General features: G+C 51.6%; 1 protein-coding gene across 1 annotated transcript in view; it reads right to left on the reverse strand.

Annotated features, from left to right (window-relative positions):
- The window catches only part of PLXNB3 (plexin B3), a gene marked incomplete at its 3' end in the record, with an annotated part of 72,186 nt that overhangs the window by 32,475 nt on the left and 18,262 nt on the right, over window positions 1-21,449 (reverse strand). The window contains exons 4-12 of the mRNA XM_015413147.1: window positions 17,308-17,433; window positions 14,572-14,672; window positions 14,334-14,466; window positions 12,561-12,717; window positions 10,610-10,718; window positions 10,052-10,163; window positions 8,283-8,411; window positions 5,083-5,293; window positions 4,568-4,740 (exon numbers count right to left, since the gene is read on the reverse strand). Coding sequence (XP_015268633.1) covers window positions 4,568-4,740; window positions 5,083-5,293; window positions 8,283-8,411; window positions 10,052-10,163; window positions 10,610-10,718; window positions 12,561-12,717; window positions 14,334-14,466; window positions 14,572-14,672; window positions 17,308-17,433 — 1,251 coding nt within the window. The remainder of the gene's footprint in view (window positions 1-4,567; window positions 4,741-5,082; window positions 5,294-8,282; window positions 8,412-10,051; window positions 10,164-10,609; window positions 10,719-12,560; window positions 12,718-14,333; window positions 14,467-14,571; window positions 14,673-17,307; window positions 17,434-21,449) is intronic.

Raw genomic sequence — 21,449 nt, forward strand, 5'->3', positions numbered from 1 at the left:
GTTCCTCAGGGCTTTTTTTGTAGAAAAAGCCCAGCAGGAACTCATTAGCATAATAGGCCACACCCTGACACCTCCGCTCATTAGCATATTAGGTCGCAGCCCCCTGTTGCCAGAAGTGTGGTCATCCAGCCACACCCACCTTTTGCTTTTTATTCTGTTTACCTTGTTTGCTGTCAAAACCCAGGGCCTTTTTTTGTAGCAGGGACTCCTTTGCATGTTAGGCCACACACGCCTACTGTAGCCAATCCTAATGAGTTCCTGCTGTTGGGTGTGGCCTATTATGCTAATGAGTTCCTGCTGTGTGTGGCCAACTTAGGAGCCAGCCAGAACTCTGTTCCTGTGCGTTCCTGCCCAAAAATAGCCCTGGCCTTCCTTATTGTTCCTGTGTTATGCCAATAAATGTCTATGTATGTAGATATGAAGGAAGAAAAGACAGAATATAGATTTTTAAAAAGTGAAAATTTGGAGTATATAAAAGTAATTTTTATGCAATAAAGTATGTTCTGTTCGACATTTGTAATAAATAGAAAAAGTACAGTTAGTTATAATAGAGAAGATCGTTGATCACAAATGATGGTCTATTTGCTGTTGTAGATTTCCCAGGCTGTGTGGCCATGGTCTTGGCATTGTAGTGCCTGATATTTCGCCAGTAGCTGTGACTGGCATCCTCAGAGGTATAACACAGAAAGATGGAGTACTCTCTGTGTCAAGGTAGTCTCTGTGTCACCTTGACTTCAGGTCCTACAGTGCCAAGACCAGGGCAATACAGCCCGGAAAACCTACAACAGCTAATGAACTCCAGCTGTGAAAGCCTTCGACAACATATCGATGGTCTATTTCTTCATCCATGCTTATGTTTTTGTTCATGACAGAGGGTTGCTTATGTGTAAATGCAGTCATGTATTGTGTATATATTTTGTTTTTCTCTGTTAGTCAAAATTACAATTAAAAAAAAAAAGATGTTACCCTTTTCAGACTGAAGGTAAAGGATTCATGTGATTAGGGCTATCGCATGGCCTGATTATCTGGATTTTATCCAACTGAGCGATTAGCTGGTCTGTTCTCAGTTGTAATTAAAAAAAACAACAACAACAACTCCAACAACTAAGTCTCCAGCGCCGACTAAATTCAGAAACAGGAAGTAAAACAGAAAGGCCCAGTCATTGAGTCAGCAACAATCCCCACTCCTGTTTACTACAGTTCTAGTGCTGGGTCCAGGTTTTGGAGGGCCTTGAGCAGACAGTGCCTAGGGCAGTGATGGGGAACCTATGGCACGGGGGCCAGAGGCGGCACTCAGAGCCCTCTCTGTGGGCACGCGTGCCATCGCCCCAGCCAGGCCCAGACCATCATTAAAGTGTAAAATTCTCTGCCAAATAATTTCAAGTAAATGAAAGCCTTTGGGATTGCTTTCCTTGCTTTGTTTGGATCATGTTAAGTTAATGTATGAGTTGTTTTTCCTAAAGTAAAACCTCAGTATTCAGGTTAAATGGCCGCGTTGGCACTTTGCGATCAATAAGTGGGTTTTGGGTCGCAGCTTGGGCACTCGGTCTCTAAAAGGTTCGCCACCACTGGCCTAGGGGGTCCCTTCTGCCCACCACCACCACCCCTAGTGCCCCCCCTCATATCTCCCCTTTCCTTCCACCACCCCACGTCCTCTCCCCACCTGACTGTGCCTCCTTCCCCCCCCCCACACACACACTGCCTGTGCTCACGGGCTCCTGCACCACATCCGTGACCTGGCTGGTGCGTGGAGGCGGTAGTGCGGCAGCGTGGCTTTCAGGAGTGACGTTGTTCTGTGCCACCGTTGTGCACTTCCCCATCCATGCTGGGAAGCTGGTAGCATGGGCAGTGGAACGAATGCAAGTGAATAAGTAGGGAAGCGCCCATGGAGGCGTGACACGTGAGAGGCATGGGGGGGGGGGTCCCGGCAGCTGCCCCACCTCAGGGTATGCTAACATCGGCCCCACCCCTATTGCTCTAGCCCAGTATTTACTGCAAGGGATTCGCAGATCCATAAGTGTACTAAGCACTGAACTTTTGATCTTTTTGTCATTATGTATATTTGCAATCAGCAGATATTGATAGTATTACTACTATCATGCGGGGGGGGGTGGAATCCGCCAAATTTCCTAATGTTTAAATGACATAAGAGGAGCCCTGCTGGATCAGACCAATAGTCCCATCGAATCCAGCATCCCGCCTCACACAGGGGCCAACCAGTTCCTCTGGAGGGCCAGCAACAGGGCAGAGAGGCCGAGGCCTTCATCAGAACATCAGAAGAGCCCTGCTGGATCAGACCAGTGAGGGTCCATCTAGTCCACCATCTTGCCTCACAAAATGGCCAACCAGTTCCTCTGGAGGGCCAACAACAGGGCATAGAAACCGAGGCCGTCATCAGAACATCAGAAGAGCCCTGCTGGATCAGACCAATAGTACCATCGAGTCAAGCATCCCATCTCACACGGGGGCCAACCAGTTCCTCTGGAGGGCCAACAACAGGGCAGAGAGCCCAAGGCCTTGCCCTGATCAGAACATCAGAAGAGCCCTGCTGGGTCAGACCAGGGAGGGTCCCTCTAGTCCAGCCTCCCGTCTCACACAGGGGCCAGCGAGTTCCTCTGGAGGGACACCAACAGGGCAGAGAGGCCGAGGCCTTCATAAAAACATCAGAAGAGCCCTGCTAGATCAGACCAGTGAGGGTCCCTCTAGTCCAGCATCCTGCCTCACACAGGGGCCAGCCAATTCCTCTGGAGGGCCAGCAACAGGGCAGAGAGGCCGAGGCCTTCATAAAAACATCAGAAGAGCCCTGCTAGATCAGATCAGCGGTCCCATTTAGTCCAGCATCCCATCTCACACAGCAGCCAACCAGTTTCCCCAGAACAGCTGGGTGTAGAGGCCGAGGCCTTCCCCAAACGTTGCCTCTTGTCTCTGGGATTTAGAGGCCTAGTGCCTCTGAACATGGAGGTTTCCCTAAGTCACCATGGCTAGTAGCCACTGATGGACCTATCCTCCACGAATCTAATAATAAGGCTTCCTCGAACCCCAAAAGGTTAGGAGCCACCATTGTATCCAACGAGGGGAGTCAGAATGACAACCAGTGTGTTTTGCCACAGTGGGTCCCAACAAGTTTTCTGCTGACCGAGAAGGAAAGGTGTGAGCAAATCCTGTCCAGAGCACATCACTGGGAGAGAGAGACAGACTCCCTCCCTACCTCCAATCCTTCCCCAAATTTTCACAGTTGTTGCCAGGAACAGACACAAAAGGCCACTGGCCACCACTGCAAGCAGCAAGGTGCTTGATCTGTGTAATTAGCTTACAATTTAGACAATGGGAATATCAGGCAGCCTAAATTTGGGGAACTGAAACATGGCAATCTTATGCATGACCAAAGGAGGGAAGGCAGCATGGTATAGCCCGATCTTGGAAGATCTTGGAAGCCAAGCAGGGCGGGTACTTGGATGGGGAACCACCAAGGAAGGCTCTGCAGAGGAAGGCGATGGCCAACCACCTCTGCTTCTCACTTGCCTGGAAAGCCCCTTGCTGGGATCACCATCATTTGGAAGCTAAGTAGGCAGTACTTGGATGGGGGACCACCAAGGAAGGCTCTGCAGAAGAAGGCAATGGCCAACCGCCTCTGCTTCTCACTTGCCTGGAAAACCCCTTGCTGGTGTCACTGTAAGGCTGCTGCAATTTGACATCACTTACACACGTAGATACATGTGTCTGAACAGACTTTCCTACATGCTGCAAAAATTAGTTGCTGAGCAGAAGGGTTCCAACCTCGCTCTCTGTCCCCGACATCTAGTTTCTGTTGCAGAGGGAATTTTTATAAGAGTATAAGAGAAGCCATGTTGGATCAGGCCACCGGCCCATCCAGTCCAACACTCTGCGTCGCACAGTAGCCAAAACCCAGGGGCCATCAGGAGGTCCACCAGCAGGGCCAAAACTCCAGAAGCCCTCCCACGGTTGCCCCCCCAAGCACCAAGAGGACGGAGCATCACTGCCACAGACATAAGAACATAAGAGAAGCCATGTTGGATCGGGCCAATGGCCAAAACCCAGGGGCCATCAGGAGGTCCACCAGCAGGGCCAAAACTCCAAAGCACCAAGAAGACAGAGCATCACTGCCCCAGATATAAGAGAAGCCATGTTGAATCAGGCCAGTGGCCCATTAAGTCTAATACTCTGTGTCACACAGTGGCCAAAACCCAGGGGCCATCAGGAGGTCCACCAGCAGGGCCAAAACTCCAGAAGCCCTCCCACGGTTGCCCCCCCAAGCACCAAGAGGACGGAGCATCACTGCCACAGACATAAGAACATAAGAGAAGCCATGTTGGATCGGGCCAATGGCCCATCCAGTCCAACACTCTGTGTCACACAGTGGGCAAAACCCAGGGGCCATTGGGAGGTCCACCAGCAGGGCCAGACCTCCAGAAGCCCTCCCACTGTTGCCTCCCCAAGCACCAAGAACACAGAGCATCACTGCCCCAGACATAAGAACGTCTCCCAAGGCAAGTACCTAGACCTCCCCTGCTATCAGACCAGCAGACTCAACGGCATCAATTCTTACCGAGTGGATGACGGGCGATGGGCAAGTGGGCACGCCGGCCTTGGTGGGACACTGTTCCTTGTAGACGCAGCTGGGCGCCCCTCCCAGAATGCACCAGACACACTGGAAGTAGCTGGGGGCGGCCTTGCAGCGGCTGCAGTCCGAACGGCCAGCGGAACAGTTATACAGCTTCACTGGGCAGGGGGAGGAAGAAAGGACAGAGGTGAATACTGGACTCCCCCACACGTTCCCCCAGAGAGCACTACAGTCAAGGTCACAAAACCGTTTGGCCCTCCCTGGTCCTAAGGTAGCCAGACTGGGAACATTGCTCCTGAGTCCCCGACTTGGCTTTTTGGACTTTGCACTGTCTTCTTGGCCCCTGACCTTGGCCTGCTCTGGACTCCCTTTATCTGGCACCCCAGCCTGTGACATGTACGTGCACACACACACGCACGCACACACATGAAGAGAGCACGAAGATGATCACCACACCCCAAATCCACCCACCCATCCATCCTCCACCGCACCCCGCTTACCATGCAGGTCTCCGCGGCTATCAAGGCGCTGGTCATCCCCCACCAGGACATAGAGGGGCACGTGGAGCTCTGGGGCAGGCTGGGTGTAACTGTATGTCCGGGGCAGGCACTGCACACGATGCGAGGTTCCCCTGTCCCCTTCCTCCAGCGACGCTGGGACCACGACTGAGGTCCCCTCCACCTCCAGCACGCAGGAGAGCTTCTCTGAATCCTAGAGATGCCAAAGGGCAAAGTGAGACTGGACCCTGGTGTAGTGGTTAGGAGTGCGGACTCTAATCTGGGAGAGCCGGGTTTGATTCCCCCATTCCTCCACATGCAGCTGCTGGTGCGACCTTGGGTCAGTCGCAAGTTATCCCAGAACTGTTCTCTCATGGGCAGTCCTCGAAAGAGCTCTCTCAGCCCCACCTTCCTCACAAGGTGTGTGTTGTGGGGAGGGGAAAGGAAAGGAGATTGTGAGCCGCTCTGAGACACCTTTGGGTAGTGAAGGGCAGGGTATAAATCCAACCTATTCTTCTCTTCTCTTTTCACTGACAGCCCCGCCTCAAAAGCCGTCAGTCCATCTCTACAGCTACTGGGAGAGTGAGCAAGGGGCAATGCCCAGCCCAAACATCAATCCAATTCAGCATCTGCAGACAGGACCCACCTGGCCAGAGACGGTGCCTCTTTACAAAGAACCAGCATGCAGGTGGAGCGATGAGCTACAGGTGAGCCCCACTAGCACAAATATGCCATCCTCGGCCACTGGAATATGTCAGTGAGATGCATTTCAAGCTGTTAAAACTGTGCTCAGCGCCCACCTGTAGCAGAACCCCAAAAGTTCTGCAAAGTGGCCTTTAAGAGCACCATTGCAAAGAATACAGTTCCCAGGATTCTTGGTGGAGGTGGGGGGAGAGGAGAGAGACACACACCTGGCAGTTTTAAACCTCTTCACCTCTGTAAGGAAAGTGAACCACCGGTGTGTCAAACGGCAAATACCCTGCCTTTCCCAGTCCGATCTCACCCTCTCATTAGTCTGTTTATTTGTGTTATCTATAGTCCGCTGTCCTTCTTACGTCCTTATTAGATGTGTGGAGAATAAGTCTATCATTGGCTACTAGCCATGGTGACTGAGGGGAAGCTCCATATTCAGAGGTACTAATCCTCAGAATCCCAGAGCCAGGAGGAAGCATCAAGGGAAGGCCTCAGCCTCTCTGCCCTGTTGCTGGCCCTCCAGAGGAACTGGTTGGCCCCTGTGTGAGGCAGGACGCCGGACTACATGGACCTTCACTGGTCTGATCCAGCAGGGCTCTTCTGATGCTCTTATGAAGGCATTGGCCTCTCTGCCCTGTTGTTGGCCCTCCAGAGGAACTGGCTGGCCCCTGCGTGAGACGGGAGGCTGGACTAGAGGGACCCTCCCTGGTCTGACCCAGCAGGGCTCTTCTGGTGTCCTTATCAGGGGAAGGCCTCGGCCTCTCTGCCCTGTTGTTGGCCCTCCAGAGAAAATGGCTGGCCCCTGTGTGAGACGGGAAGCTGGACTAGATGGACCCTCACTGGTCTGATCCAGCAGGGCTCTTCTGGTGTTCTTATCAGGGGAAGGCCTCGGCCTCTATGCCCTGTTGTTGGCCCTCCAGAGAAACTGGCTGGCCACTGTGTGAGACAGGATGCTGAACAAGATGGACCACTGGGGCTGATCTAGCAGGGCTCTTCTGATGATGTTCTTACAGTGACTCCAGGCAGATTACACATAGTGAGTCAGTGCAATCAACAAAATGGTACATTCAATTACCAACGCATTGAGGGTTTTAGAGATCTGGAACCCCCAGAAAGAACTGAAGTACAGCATAAATATTCATGTGAACCATCAGGTAGTAAAGAAATTACATAATAGGGCCCTACTTACAATAAACCAAACACAGCAGGGCAGACCGCGGTCTCCAATCACTTATCCAAGCAAGTTTGCAAAACAGGTTCATACAGTGCCACCCGACTACCTGTGCAGACAAGCCCTCTTGAATAGTTCAGTTTCACATAGCTGCGGAAACGCAGGAGAGTGGGGAACCTTCCTGACTTAAAACAGAAGGGACGTGGCTCAGTGGCAGAGCGTCTGCTTGGTTGCAGAAGGTCCCAGGTTCAATCCCCCGGCATCTTCAATTCAAGGATCGGGGAGTAGGTGATGCGAAAGACCTCCGCCTGAGACCCTGGAGAGCCGCTGCCCGTCTGAGTAGACAATACTGATCTTGATGGACCGAGGGGTCTGACTTAATATAAGGCAGCTTCATGCATGTGACTTCCTCAGGCAGGTCATTCTATAAAGTGGGGGGCCACCGCTAGAAAGGACCTGTATGGGGAGTTGTGAATTTTGCCCATTTGCAGGTTTGAACCTGCAGAAGCCCCTGCTGATGTAAGCGAAGCTGTCGTGGCAGAGCACAGGGGGAGAGGCGCTCCCGCAAATAAGAGGGGGCAGGGCCATGAAAGGCTTTGTACGTGATAGCCAATACCTTCGGAGAGCCAATGCCTTAGGCCAGGGGTGTCAAACATGCGGCCCGGGGGCCAGATCAGACCCCCGGAGGGCTTCCGTCAGGCCCACAGTGGAACTGGCCATCTCCTGCTTCCAGTTCTGCTGCTGCTGCTGCATCATAGCTTGCTTCGCCAGACTCTCTTAATCTCGTGTTTTAACCTGGGTCCTAGACCCAGAACTCTCAGCATGAGATTTCTATGGTGAATGTCAATAAATCAGAATGTATATGAATAACAGTTGAAAGATAAGTTACCTATAGATGTATTATGAAAAAGAGAGGTGTGAAGTGAATATAAGAATTGAGCTGGAGGTTGTAGCACTGCGGGAAGCCGAAAAGGGGGGGGGGAAGAGGAGGAAAGGATGTATAAAGATTTAAGTATTGATATATGTTTAACTTTTTAATATATCCTAATAAATTGTGTTTAAAAAAAAAGAAGTAGGTTCGCAGTTCACAGAGCTGATGTTTTTATTTTAATTTATTTATTTATTTATTTAATTCCACTTATACCCCGCCCTCCCCGGGTACGGGCTCAGTTAAAACAAACCCTTTGTGTCCTTTATAAAGTTTATATCTCCACTACCTGGCATTCCATTTTATGACACGCACGGCCCGGCCCAACAAGGTCTCATTTATGTCAGATCCGGCCCTCGTAACCAAGCAGCTCGACACCCCTGCCTTTGGCTTCCGGCGTCCCCAACTCACCCCCACCAAGTGGAGATTCCAGGCAACCAGACTCAACGGCATTTCGACACCCACGGGAATCAGGTGTGACTCGGGAACAATCTCCACAGCGGGGCAAGAGGCCGGGCCCTGGGGGTCTTCGGTGGGCACCTGGAAGACAAGGAGGGATTCAGCGCAGCTGCTGGTACAGCGCCGTCAGACTAACTGAGATGGGAAGCCGGGTTAATCTGTCTGGAGCAGGAGAAAAGAGCAGGAGTCCAGGAGCAACTGAGAGAGTAACAGAATCTGGGGCAGGGGAGGAGCTTTCGCGAGTCACGGCTCACCTCTTCAGGGAAGCTCAAGGCGAGCAAAGCCATGTTGGCCTGTCTGTAGCAGTAGAAAAGAGCAAGATTCCAGGAGGGCCTCAAAGACCAACAACATTGGTAGCAGGGGAGGAGATTTTGTGAGACACTGGCTCACTTCTTCTGCAGCCCTGTAGCCAGGAGCTTCAGGGGGGGGGGGGGTGGGGGGGACATCCCTCCATGTGGTGATGTCAGTAGTGACGTCACCACGAGTGACTCTCCTACCTCCCTCTCTGTTCAGAGGAGGAGGAGGAGAGCCAAAGAGAAGGAGAAGAGACTGGTTATACCCCACCCACCCTTCGCTACCCGAAGGAGTCTCAGAGCGGCTGGCAAACTCCTTCCCCTTCCCCTCCCCACAACAGACACCCCGTGAGGTAAAAGAAGAAGAAGAAGAAGAGATTGGATTTATACCCCGTCCTTCACTACCCAGAGGAGTCTCAGAGCGGCTGACAAACTCCTTCCCCTTCCCGTCCCCACAACAGACACCCTGTGAGGTAAAAGAAGAAGAAGAAGAAGAGATTGGATTTATCCCCCGCCCTTCACTACCCAAAGGTGTCTCAGAGCGGCTCACAATCTCCTTTCCCTTCCCCTCCTCACAACAGACACCCTGTGAGGTAAAAGAAGAAGAAGAAGAAGAGACTGGATTTATACCCTGCCCTTCACTACCCAAAGGAGTCTCAGAGAAGCTGACAAACTCATTTCCCTTCCCCTCCTCACAACAGGCACCCTGGGAGGTAGGCGGGGCTGAGGGAGCTCTTAAAGTACAGCTTGTGAGAGAACAGCTCTGAGAGGACTTGTGACTGACCCAAGGTCACACCAGCAGCTCCCTGCGGAGGAGTGGGGAGATCAAACCGTGTTCTCCCAGATTAGAATCTGTGCTCCTAACCACCACAACAAACTGGCTCTCAACTCGAGCCACTCAAGCTTCTCTCCCCACCCCCCACCCCGGCCCGGGTCTTCGCCAGCCAATGAGATGGGCCACCTCGGAGTGCCAACATCCCATCTCGCTGGCTGGCAAAGGGTCGGTGGGAGGAAGCTTGTGCCATGGTGGGGCTCTGCCCTCATTGTGGGGAGGCTCCGCCCCTAAAGCCCCAACCCTGTCTACGGCCCTGTTTCTGAAGAAGTGAGTAGCGGCTCTCAAAAGCTCCTCCCCTGCCACACATTTTGTTAGTCTGTCAGGTGCTACGGGACTCTTGCTCTGTTCTGTTGTAGTCAGACTGTTGGACTAGCATCTCTCTGAGGCCTGGGTTCGGATCCCCTCCCGTGCAATGGAAGCCCGCTGGGTGACCACCTTCTCAGGCCCAGCCTACCTCACAGGGTTGTTGTGAGGATCAAACGGAGCCACAGGAGAACGATGTATAAAGGTGAAGTGAGCAAAATAATGCCTTTGGTCTTTCCTTGCCTCTAGTATCACGGTTAGGCGGGAAGGGCTTCCACAGAGTTACTCACCTTCTCGTTGTAGATCGGCCCCTCTCCATTCGGGCAGGGCCCGCCAGAGACACACTGGTGACTGGCTGGACACCAGTGGCACATCCACGGACTGCCAACGCATTTCCCACACCTACGGAAGAAGGAGGAGAAGAAGATTTGCAACTATTTAGTATGTGCTGGGGGGACGGGGGGATGGGCCGGCGTTCTGAGAGATGGTTTGAAAGTTTCGGCAAGGTTTCCAAGGACAGAAACAGAAAAATCAGTAATATTCTGAACGACAAAAAGGCTGGGCCTCAGTCCTTTGCTTAGTTTCCTTAACCTGCCTCATCGCTGGCAGACGGCGCTGCCAACCTCACAGGGTGTCTGCTGTGGGGCGGGTAAAGGAGAAGAGATTGTAAGCCATTCTGAGACTCCTTCCGGTAGCGAAGGGCAGGGGTATAAATCCAATCTCTCCTCCTCCTCCTCCTCTGTGGGGACTCTGCTTTCCCCACATTCTGCTTTTCCCACACACAACCACCTTATGGATGTGCTTCCGGCCCCGTCTGCAACCACCCCACCGTCCCCAAATTTACTCACGGTGTTGCGTCAGCAAGCTGGCTCACTGCGTTGCAGTCGTAGAAGGAGAAGCCTGTGGAAGCCACCACCACGTCCCGGAACATCAAGGCTAAGGCCACGGTCACGTGATCTGAGGAAGGGAAAGAATGGACATACTCACAGAAGGCATCTAGGGTCAGGGAAGTTATTCCAACTACCCATCACGTAAGATGGGTATAAGGATGTAAGAGAAGCCCTGTGGGATCAGGCCAATGGTCCATCCAGTCCAACACTCTGTGACACACAGTGGCCAAAACCCAGATGCCATCAGGAGGTCCAACAGTGGGGCCAGAACTCCAGAAGCCCCCCCCACTGTGGCCCCCCCCCTCAAGCACCAAGAAGACACTGCCCCAGGCATATGAACATAAGAGAAGCCATGTTGGATCAGGCCCATCTAGTTCAACACTCCATGACACACAGTGGTCAAAACCCAGGTGCTATCAGGAAACTCCAGAAGCCCTCCCACTGTTATCCCCCCGGCACCAAGAAAACACAGCATCACTGCCCCAGACAGAGTGCTCCATCTATACCTTGTGGCTAAGAGCCACTGATGGACCTCTGCTCCAGATGTTTCTCCAATCCCCTCCTGAAGATGTCTATGCCTGTAGCTACCATGGCTTCCTGTAGCAGTGAATTCCATGTCTTAATTACTTTTTTGGGGGAAGAAGTACTTCCTTTGACCTGTTCTGAGCCTACCACTCATTAATTTCATGGAGTGCCAATGAGTTCTAGTACTGTGAGAAACGGAGAGAGAAACGGGCATGCAGGCCGAGGCCTTCCCCTGAGAAGAACATCAGAACAGCCCTGCTGGGTCAGACCAGTGGTCCATCTAGCCCAGCATCCCGTCTCACACAGTGGACAACCAGTCCCTCTGGAGATCCAACAAAAGGGCAGAGAGGCCAAGGCCTTCCCCTGATAAGAACATAAAAGAAGACCCCTGCTGGATCAGACCAGTGAGGGTCCCTCCAGCCTAGCCTCCCGTCTCACACAGTGGCCAGTCAGTTCCTCTGGAGAGCCAACAACAGGGCAGAGAGGCCGAGGCCACCCACTGATAAGAAATCAGGCGAGCCCTGCTGGATCAGACCAGTGAGGGTCCCTCTAGTCCAGCCTCCCGTCTCACACAGAGGTCAGCCAGTCCCTCTGGAGGGCCAGCAACAGGGCAGGGAGGCCGAGGCCTTCCCCTGAGAAGAGCATCAGAAGAGCCCTGCTGGGTCAGACCAGGGAGGGTCCCTCCAGTCCAGCCTCCTGTCTCACACAGGGGCCAGCCAGTCCCTCTGGAGGGCCAGCAACAGGGCAGGGAGGCCGAGGCCTTCCCCTGAGAAGAGCATCAGAAGAGCCCTGCTGGGTCAGACCAGGGAGGGTCCCTCCAGTCCAGCCTCCTGTCTCACACAGGGGCCAGCCAGTCCCTCTGGAGGGCCAGCAACAGGGCAGGGAGGCCGAGGCCTTCCCCTGAGAAGAGCATCAGAAGAGCCCTGCTGGGTCAGACCAGGGAGGGTCCCTCCAGTCCAGCCTCCTGTCTCACACAGGGGCCAGCCAGTCCCTCTGGAGGGCCAGCAACAGGGCAGGGAGGCCGAGGCCTTCCCCTGAGGTTGGCTCCTGGCTCTGGGATTCAGAGGTTCAGTGCATCTTCCCACATCAATTCTTTTCTGAGGGAAACCATTTTCAGGGTGTCTCTGGGCAAGCCATGGAGCCAGCTTCTGAACCGCCATCTTCTGAACCAGCCTCCGCCGCCACACCTTCCGATGCAGCCATTAACCACGCAGCCACGTTCTCCGCGCTCTCTCCGTGGTATGAAATGACCACCTGCACGTGGCTGTGGGTCCAGCCACTAGTAAAAGGCTTCAGTAGGGACAGGTTGTGGGAAGTACTTTGTATCAACTCATCAAGTGGAGCGTCAAGGGTGCAACAGTGCACGTGCGTCGCCTGGGCTCACCTTTGCCCTCTTGGGTGGGCGGCACCTGCGCGGGAACCGGCGAGAGGCAGCGCACCCAGGAGCCTTCGAGCTCGGCGGGGCTGTCTTGGGTCCCAAAGGCACAGTCGTAGTTCTCCCCCTCGGCCAAGGCGGGGAGTTCGGGAACCAGCATGGAGACCTGGGCAGGGCGAGAGGCACATATTTTACCCGGAATGCTGAGCGATTGGTTTTTCTGCTTCTAACGCCGCTCCGTATTTTAAAGAAAAGGGCGACAGGAAACGCAGGGCTATTAGCTGAGCAGCCAAAGGATTTTACAGATCTTGAACGAACCGTGCAGGCACCTCCGATGAGGGGCAGAGTGGTGTAGGGATTAAGACTGGCGGGCTCTAATCTGGAGCGCCGGGTTTGATTCCCCACTCCTCCTCCCTGCAAAGCCTGCTGGGGGACCTTGGGCCAGTCACGGTTCTCTCCGAACTCTCTCGGCCCCACCTACGTCACAAGGTGCCTGTTGTGGGCAGGGGAAGGGAAGGTGAATGTAAGCTGTGTTGAGACTCCTTCGGGTAGAGAAAAGTGGAGTATAGAAACCAACTCTTCTTCTTCTCAGGTTTAACTGGGAGCCAAGATGGGGTGGGAATCAATCTTGGCAGAGAGCAGGGAACATGAAGAAGAAGAGGAGGAGCAGGAGGAGGAGGAGGGGGAGGAGGAGGAGGAGAGATGATTGGATTTATAAGCTGCATTGAGACTCCTTTGGGTAGAGAAAAGTGGAGTATAAAAACCAACTCTTCTTCTTCTCAGGTTTAACTGGGAGCCAAGATGGGGTGGGAATCAATCTTGGCAGAGAGCAGGGAACATGAAGAAGAAGAGGAGGAGCAGGAGGAGGAGGAGGGGGAGGAGGAGGAGGAGAGATGATTGGATTTATAAGCTGCATTGAGACTCCTTTGGGTAGAGAAAAGTGGAGTATAAAAACCAACTCTTCTTCTTCTCAGGTTTAACTGGGAGCCAAGATGGGGTGGGAATCAATCTTGGCAGAGAGCAGGGAACATGAAGAAGAAGAGGAGGAGCAGGAGGAGGAGGAGGGGGAGGAGGAGGAGGAGAGATGATTGGATTTATAAGCTGCATTGAGACTCCTTTGGGTAGAGAAAAGTGGAGTATAAAAACCAACTCTTCTTCTTCTCAAGTTTAATTGGGAGCCAAGATGGGGTGGGAATCTATCTTGGCAGAGAGCAGGGAGGAAGACGAAGAAGGAGGAGGAGGAGGAGAGATGATTGGATTTATAAGCTGCGTTGAGACTCCTTAAGGTAGAGAAAAGTGGAGAAGAAGAAGACGACGACAATGAGGAGGAGGGACTTATACCCCGCCCTTCACTACCTGAATGAGTCTCAGAGCGTCTTACCATCTTCCCCTTCCCACAACAGACACCCTGTGAGGTAGGCTGGGCGGAGAGAGCTCTTTCGAGAACTGCTCGTGAGAGAACAGCTCTGAAAGAACTGTGACTGACCCAAGGTCACCCAGCAGCAGCATGTGGAGGAGTGGGGAATCAAACCCGGCTCTCCAGATTAGAGTCCGCGCTCCTAACTACGACACCAAACTGGATATCTAGATACTCTTGCCTGTGTTTGTTGCCACTGGATGAGAACTTGCTTACATACAGCTTGCAGGGTGGGGAGGGGATATCCTTGCAGCAAACACAAGTGACACGGAGTGGCTTCATTACATGCATTCCAAAGAGGGTGAACAGGTGCATTAGCGCCAAGCTGGAAGAACAGTCCCGAACACTCCACCTGCCTCACCCACCTCTGTCCGTTCTTCTCTACTCTGATTGGCCGGGGACATCTGTTCCACTTGCAGACACTGGCTGTCAGCCCCGTAGCTCCAGAGCCAGTGATTGGGTACCTCGTGGCGCTCACATTCCAACTTGCGGGTGCACCTGCCAATCAACCAGTTGTATTAGAGCGGGGTATGGGGGGGGGAAGCACGTACCGTCTTAAAAATGCAAAACTTGACATTCTACTAGTCCTTAGTGAAGACCAACCTGCTCTGCAGGACGCACCAACCGCAGAAAGGGTCTTGGGCACGCAGACACGAGTCGCAGTCCTGGAAGTTGGGGCATTCGGAAACTGGGACTTTGGAGACCTGTGTCGGAAAGAGAATCGTCAATAGGTGGTTTAAATTCTGCACAAGCACTGGACATGTAATTTGCACTAGTCTCCTTGGCACAAATTCCAGGCTTTTTACGGAGAAGAGCTTTGCGGTGGCTGGGAAACTTTATAAATAAGGGATGAATGAGACGGCCTCAAGGAAAACTGGAGCGGGCTTCGATTTGGGGGGTTTCAGTCAGTGTTCCCCCTAAGGTGAGTTAGTGTGAGCCAACTCACAGTTTTTTAGCCTCCTGCTCACACATTTTTGTCTTAGCTCAGGAAGGATGGCTCCGGAGCAAACTAATGTATGCAGTAGCCAAACTGCTCGCTCACGACTTTAATGCCGGGAGCTCACAAAGTAGAATTCTTGCTCACAAGACTCCACAGCTTAGAGGGAGCATTGACCTCAGTGTGGAGCAGGCCCTACACTTGCGGATGGATGATTCTGCTGCTCCAAACGCAAGGGAGTCAAGCTCTTTCGCAGCAAGAAAAGGCAAATCGCTCTCCCCTGCCGTCTTGAATTGGTCTTTAAGTGTAAAGTTTAAATGCCTCACAGAGGATGTGGGCTTCCTACTCCGCCAACCGAAAACTCACTTCATGCAGCTGGAGAAGTGGACTCCGGCCCATAGAAGCCTATGCCAGTGTTCCCTCTAAGCTGCGTTAGTGTGAGCTAGCCCAGAGTTTTTTAGCCTCCAGCTCACAGATTTTTGCCTTTGCTCAGGAAGGGATGGCTCCAGAGCAAACTGATTGATGCAGCAGCCAAGTCGCTCGCTCACAACTTGAATGCCAGTCGCTCACAAAGTAGAATTTTTGCTCACGAGACTCCACAGCTTAGAGGGAACACCAACCACATATCTGTTATTCTTTAAAGGCACCACAAAGCTCCTGGTTCAGTTGTGCTCTGTGTGCGTGTGTAGGGGTCATTTCGTAGAAAAAGAGGTGCAGGAGCTCATTCGCATAACTCATTACCATAACCTATTTGCCTATGCCACACCCCCTGACATCACCAGAAGTGTGTCAGAAGGCAACACCCTCCGCTCAGGCTCCACTGGACTGTTTTGGATTGCTAGCTATTGGGGGGGGGGGACGTGCAGATCTGTCATCACAGAGGAGGGAGAGCTTGTACCGGAATAAAACTTGGTCTTAAGGGTGCCACTGGACTGTTTTGGGCCGGGAGGGGCTCTGCAGCTTACCTGGCTGCTTCTTGCTCTGACTGAGGGCTGCTGGGAGCAGGGGGTGGGGCTTGTTGCATGTGCCCGCCCCCTGGGCTCTTTACTGCCGGAGCTCTGCTCCTGTGCGCTCCTGCAGGAAATGACCTGCAGGAAATGACCCCTGTGTGTGTGTGTGTCTAAGCTGACTAACGGTGACCCCAGCAAGGGGCTTTCCAGGCAAGCGAGAAGCAGAAGTGGGTTGCCTATGGCCTTCCTCTGCAGAGTCTTCCTTGACGGTCTCCCCTCCAAGTACCAACCCTGCTTAGCTTCCAACTTATCGAGATCCCAGCAAGGGGCTTTCAAGGGTAGAGATGAACAGCAGTGGTCTGCCATTGCCTTCCTCTGCATAGCCTCCCTTGGTGGCCTCCTGCCCAAGTCCCGACCCCTCTTAGCTTCCAACTTAAAGTGACCCCAGCAAGGGACTTTCAGGGGAAGTGAGAAGCAGAGGCGGTTTGCCATGGCCTTCCTCTGCAAAGAGGTGGTTCCTCATCCAAGAACTGACTCAGCTCAGCGTCCAACTTCTGGCAATCTCACTAATGGGCTTTCAAGGCAAGTGAAAAGGACCCTGCTTAGCTTCCAGGAGCTGATGACGCTGGGCTACACCACGCCACCTTCCCTCGCCAGTTCTGCTACACACACACCCCAAAAAGACCGTGGGGAATTTCACATTACCCAGTTTCACCCGGTTTCAAGCCGGTAATCTTCCGTTTTGAAGTGAACCGGTACAGGGCTGCCATTTCACACATGGCTTGCCCCTACCGGAAATGAGCCGGATCAGAAGCGGTTTGGCATTACAGACTTGCACCACTTTGTTTTCCCGCCGTTTTCTTCCCGCACGGGTGATCGATTTTTTTTAAAGTTTGATTTATAGCGTTATAGCGATATAACGCTATACCGGAACTCCAAACGATCGCAATAGCGATCCCATTGGAGTTTGAAGTTCCGGTATAGCGTTATAGCGATATAACGCTATAAATCAAATGTTCAAAAAAAAAAACCCGCGCGGGCAAAAAACGGCGGGGAAAAAGCTTAAAAGAACCCGGAGAGGGAACCCGCGCGGGCGAAAAACGGCGGGAAAAAAGCGTAGCAGAACCAGGAGAGGGAACGGAAGACTACTCGGAAGCGGTTGACAGGTAAAACGCTTCAGTCCCGGTTCCTAAACGGGACAGAAGCTTTTGTGTATGAAATGGCAGTTACATTCCGGTAGGGAACCGATTCTCGAACGGGTTCTGTCTGAAATGACAGACCAGAACCCGTTTGAGAACCGGTTCCCTACCGGGAGATATCGCCTGTCTGAAATTCCCCCATGTCACAGTCATCTCCATTGAAACCAGATTTGGGGCAGAATTTCTTAAGAAGCACTGTTTCAGAAAATAAAGCGTGGGGCGGGGGGCACAGCTCCGAGCCCCCGCGACTCACCTGTGAGGCCGTCATCACATACAGGTGGGCCCCACTTCCGTCTAGCAGCAGGTCTGGATTGACTGGGGAACGCTGGCCGGTGAACACCGTGCTGTAGACCTGAGCCGTGGACCCGTTCAGGTACACCTAAATAGATTAAGCAAACTATCACTGCCAGCAACGAAGATGTTTTAGGGCAGAGGCTCCAACCTTTTGGAACCCGTGGGCACCTTTGGCATTCTGACACAGCATGGTGGGCGCAGGCACAAAATGGCTGCCTTGGGAGGCGGAGCCAGCCACAAAATGGCTGCCACGGCTTACCTTCAAGTCGCCCAGTGAAGATCCTTGTGCCGTGGTGGCAGCTGATGCCAAAGCAACATTTGAAAAAAAATCTGCAGAGTCAAGCAAATCTCCAATGGCCAATCAAAAGCCTTGCTGGGCAAAAGCCCCACCTAGCCCCGCCCGCTTTCTAAAAACACTAGGTGGACACCAGGAAGAAGACGAAGGAGGAGGAGGAGGAGGAAGACGAGGAAGAGGGGAAGGAGACTGGATTCATACCCCGCCCTTCACTACCCGAACGAGTCTCAGAGCCGCTTACAATCTCCTTTCCCTTCCCCTCCCCGCAACAGACACCCCGTGAGGCAGGTGGGGCTGAGAGAGCTCTTTTGAGGACTGCTTGTGAGAGAACAGCTCTGAGAGAACTTGTGACTGACCCAAGGTCACACCAGCAGCTGCATGTGGAAGAGTGGGGAATCAAACCCCCAGATTAGAGTCTGCGCTCCTAACCACTACACCAAAATGGCAACACCATGGCACCCACAGGAACCAAGTTGGGGACCCCCAGTTTAGGGCATGTATCATCAGAAAGGTCCTTTAAACGTGAAAGCCGCTAAAAACTGTCATCGTGGCCAGACAGGCGTGTTTACATACTTCCTCCTCCTTAACACCCATTGCCAGTCACTGTTGGAAAAATAGGACACTACTCTGGATTAAGCCTGTTCATCCTCTGGAAGCAGAGCAACGTTAAGAGGAACACAAAGTTGCCTTCAACAAAAGCAGCCCTGTCTCAATAATTACACAAGGCCTTGACACTTGGCTGCCATGTGTGCAATTTTTTGTCTGTTCTCAGTTGGTCCAGATTCCATTCAGAAAGTATTTGTTCAATTACAACATTTTAACCCACCCTTTTCTAACAAAAGGCTCCACAGATTCCAAACGTCGAAAGAAAGGGACGCTAAGAAGGTGTGGTAACTGCAATTCTCCGGGACTACAACGCTCTGGTAAAATAAGACAATAATCCTTAGACAGCGAAAGGGATTGTCTTTCGATACAAAAACCATCTGGCAACCTTAGACCAAAGGCGATCCCAAAAGCTTCCCTTGAAAATTAATTTATGTAAATCAATTTATGCACGGGACTGAGGCGACACTATTTGGTTCTTCTGTTAGCGCGAGGCGTTTTAAGTGCCTGAGGCAGAAGACACAAACGGCGCCATCTCTGGGTGGGACGGAAATAGGGTGAGGTAAATCATTGACAGTCGGTGGCCTTTAATGACACCCCAAAAACCTGATACTTGAGGGCAGCTGCCTCTCAGTCAAAAAGCAGGACTGGGTCTACTAGCAGCATAGGGAAGACAACAAGAAGAATGGGACCCAAAAGCCGCACCCCTCAAACATTTGTGGGCCCCATCCACATATTTTTTTAAAGAGTACACGTGACACGTGCACCACAGAAACACATGGGTAGCCATGTTGGTCTGAAGCAGCAGAACGAAGTTTGAGTTCACTGGCACCTTTAAGGCCAACAAAGGTTTATTCTGGGCACAAGCCTTCGCGCGCATGCGCACTTCTTCAGATCTGAAGAAGCGTGCATGCGCACGAAAGCTTATACCCAGAATAAACCTCTGTTGGTCTTAAAGGTGCCAGTAAACTCAAACTTTGGTCTACCGCAGAAACACCGAGAGCACTAACCAGATAGCCATGAGAGGAAGAGTGCTTAAAATCTGAATAGTACTCCCTAAACAACTCATACAAAATTCCATATAGAATCAAATCATACGCTGGATAAGCCAATGTGGTGTAGTGGTTACAGTTTCTGACTAAGATCTGAGAGACCCAGTTTTGAATCCTTAACTCTGCCATGGAAGGCTGCTGGATGACGATGGGCCAGGCACATCTAATCACCCTAATTTACCTCACAGGATTGTTGTGAGGATAAAATTGAGAAGAGCAGAACAATGAAAACCATTTTGGGTCCCCGCTGGGAGGAAAATCGAGGAATAAATGAATAGGGATGCCAGCCTCCAGGTGGGACCTGGGGATCCCCTGAAATTCCAGCTCATCTCCAGACTACAGAGATCAGTTTCCCCTGGAGAAAATGGCTGCTTTGGAGGGTAGACTCTGTGGACTCTGGGGACCCCCAGAATTACAGCTCATCTCCAGACTACAGAGATCAGTTCCCCAGGATAAAATGGCTGTTTTGGAGGGCGGTCTCTGTGGCCTTGTAACCCACTGAGGTCCATGGATGCCAGCCTCCAGGTGGGGCCTGGAGATTCCCTGGAATTCCAGCTCATCTCCAAATTACAGCGATCAGTTCCCCTGGAGAAAATGGCTGCTTTGGAGGGTGGACTCTGTGGCCTTGTACCCCACTGAGTTCCCTATCCTCCTCAGGCTCCAGCCCCAAATCTCCAGAAGCTTTCCAACCTGGACCAGGCAACCCTATACACCATATATAGAAACGCCCTCTCCCCGTCGCAAATATTTATTTATTTATTTATTTATTTACAGGTGACTTATATACCGCTCATAACCCCTAGCGGGTCTCAGAGCGGTTTACAATGTGCTACTATATAGTAGCCACTATATATCCCTGTAAGCCATACAATGGTGAATACCAAATATCCCCCACAGTTTTAGAACAACGCCAACAACTCTGGAATAAGCAGACAGACGTTCTAGAGCAAACAAACAGCGTGTTACATGGACGTGATCGTGGAACGCCCACTAAAAAGCCAACGTGTTTGGAAATGTGGCTCTAAAGGTGGCTCGATATGAAAAAATATAGATACAGATGTGTGCTAAATGCCCATAGACCAATACAATACTCAAAGAGACAAGCTTAAAGCCATAATATCATTTAGTGTCATCAGGTAATACAAAGAACAACCAGTCATTCCTTCACAGAAAAAATACAAAGGCCAATAACATTTCACATAGCAGTTTGCTCCAGACTCTCAAAATGAGGCATAGTTTGGGTCCATTTAACTTCGGCAGCAGCACTAGCATGTTTTGAAATACGTGAGGAGACCTTGCCCGAGTAGATTAAGAGAAAAGTAAATTAATGAAAGTGTCAACTTAAAATGTAAGATTCCTATATAGGATTTGTTCCTGAGGAAAGACCAGAGGTCTGAAACACTTAATATCCGGAATAAGTGTTGACTGATTGAATTTGGAGCAGACTGCCTTTGAAACTACAAGACTGTTAGAGGGATATAGACTTTGAGAGTCTGGAGCAGACTGCTATGTGAAATGTTACTGGCCTTTGGATTTTTTCTGTGAAGGAATAACTGGTTGTTCTTTATATTATCTGACACTAAATGGCATTATGGCTTTAAGCTTGTCTCTTTGATTATTGTATTGGTCTATGGGCATTTAGCACACATCTGTATACATATTTTTTCATATCACACTGTTTTGGGATTGTGTGTTATTTTTGTGGATTGTCTAAAGATGGCTCCACAGCAGACAAAGGCGGGCAAATGCTGGAGACTGTTCACTTCTCTACACCCCCTTTCTTCCTCACCTTGACCATCTCCATTTGTCCCAGTTAAATACGGTACCAGACCCCCTGGGTGGAAGGCATACGAACAAGGACAGGTGTGACAGCTGTTCTCGCACAGGCACCCAACCAATGGTGTGGGTTTTCCAAGAAAATCTGAACTGGAAAATTTTCCCATTCAAATTTAAATGGCTAGATTTGAGTGGATTGGGAATGGCGGCCACGAAGGAGAGAGAAAAGATCCTAAAGTGTGAGGATGCGTCGCTGGCAACCGTATTCGAGATAATTCATACCACAGTAATCCCCGCTACCATGTGTGGATGTGAAAGTTGAACAGTGAAGAAAGCTGACAGGAAAAAAGTTGATTCACATGAAATGCGGCATCG

Source organism: Gekko japonicus, unplaced genomic scaffold, assembly GCF_001447785.1.
Source record: "Gekko japonicus isolate JY-2015 unplaced genomic scaffold, Gekko_japonicus_V1.1 scaffold4570, whole genome shotgun sequence".
In the NCBI taxonomy this organism is placed as follows: Eukaryota; Metazoa; Chordata; class Lepidosauria; order Squamata; family Gekkonidae; genus Gekko; species Gekko japonicus.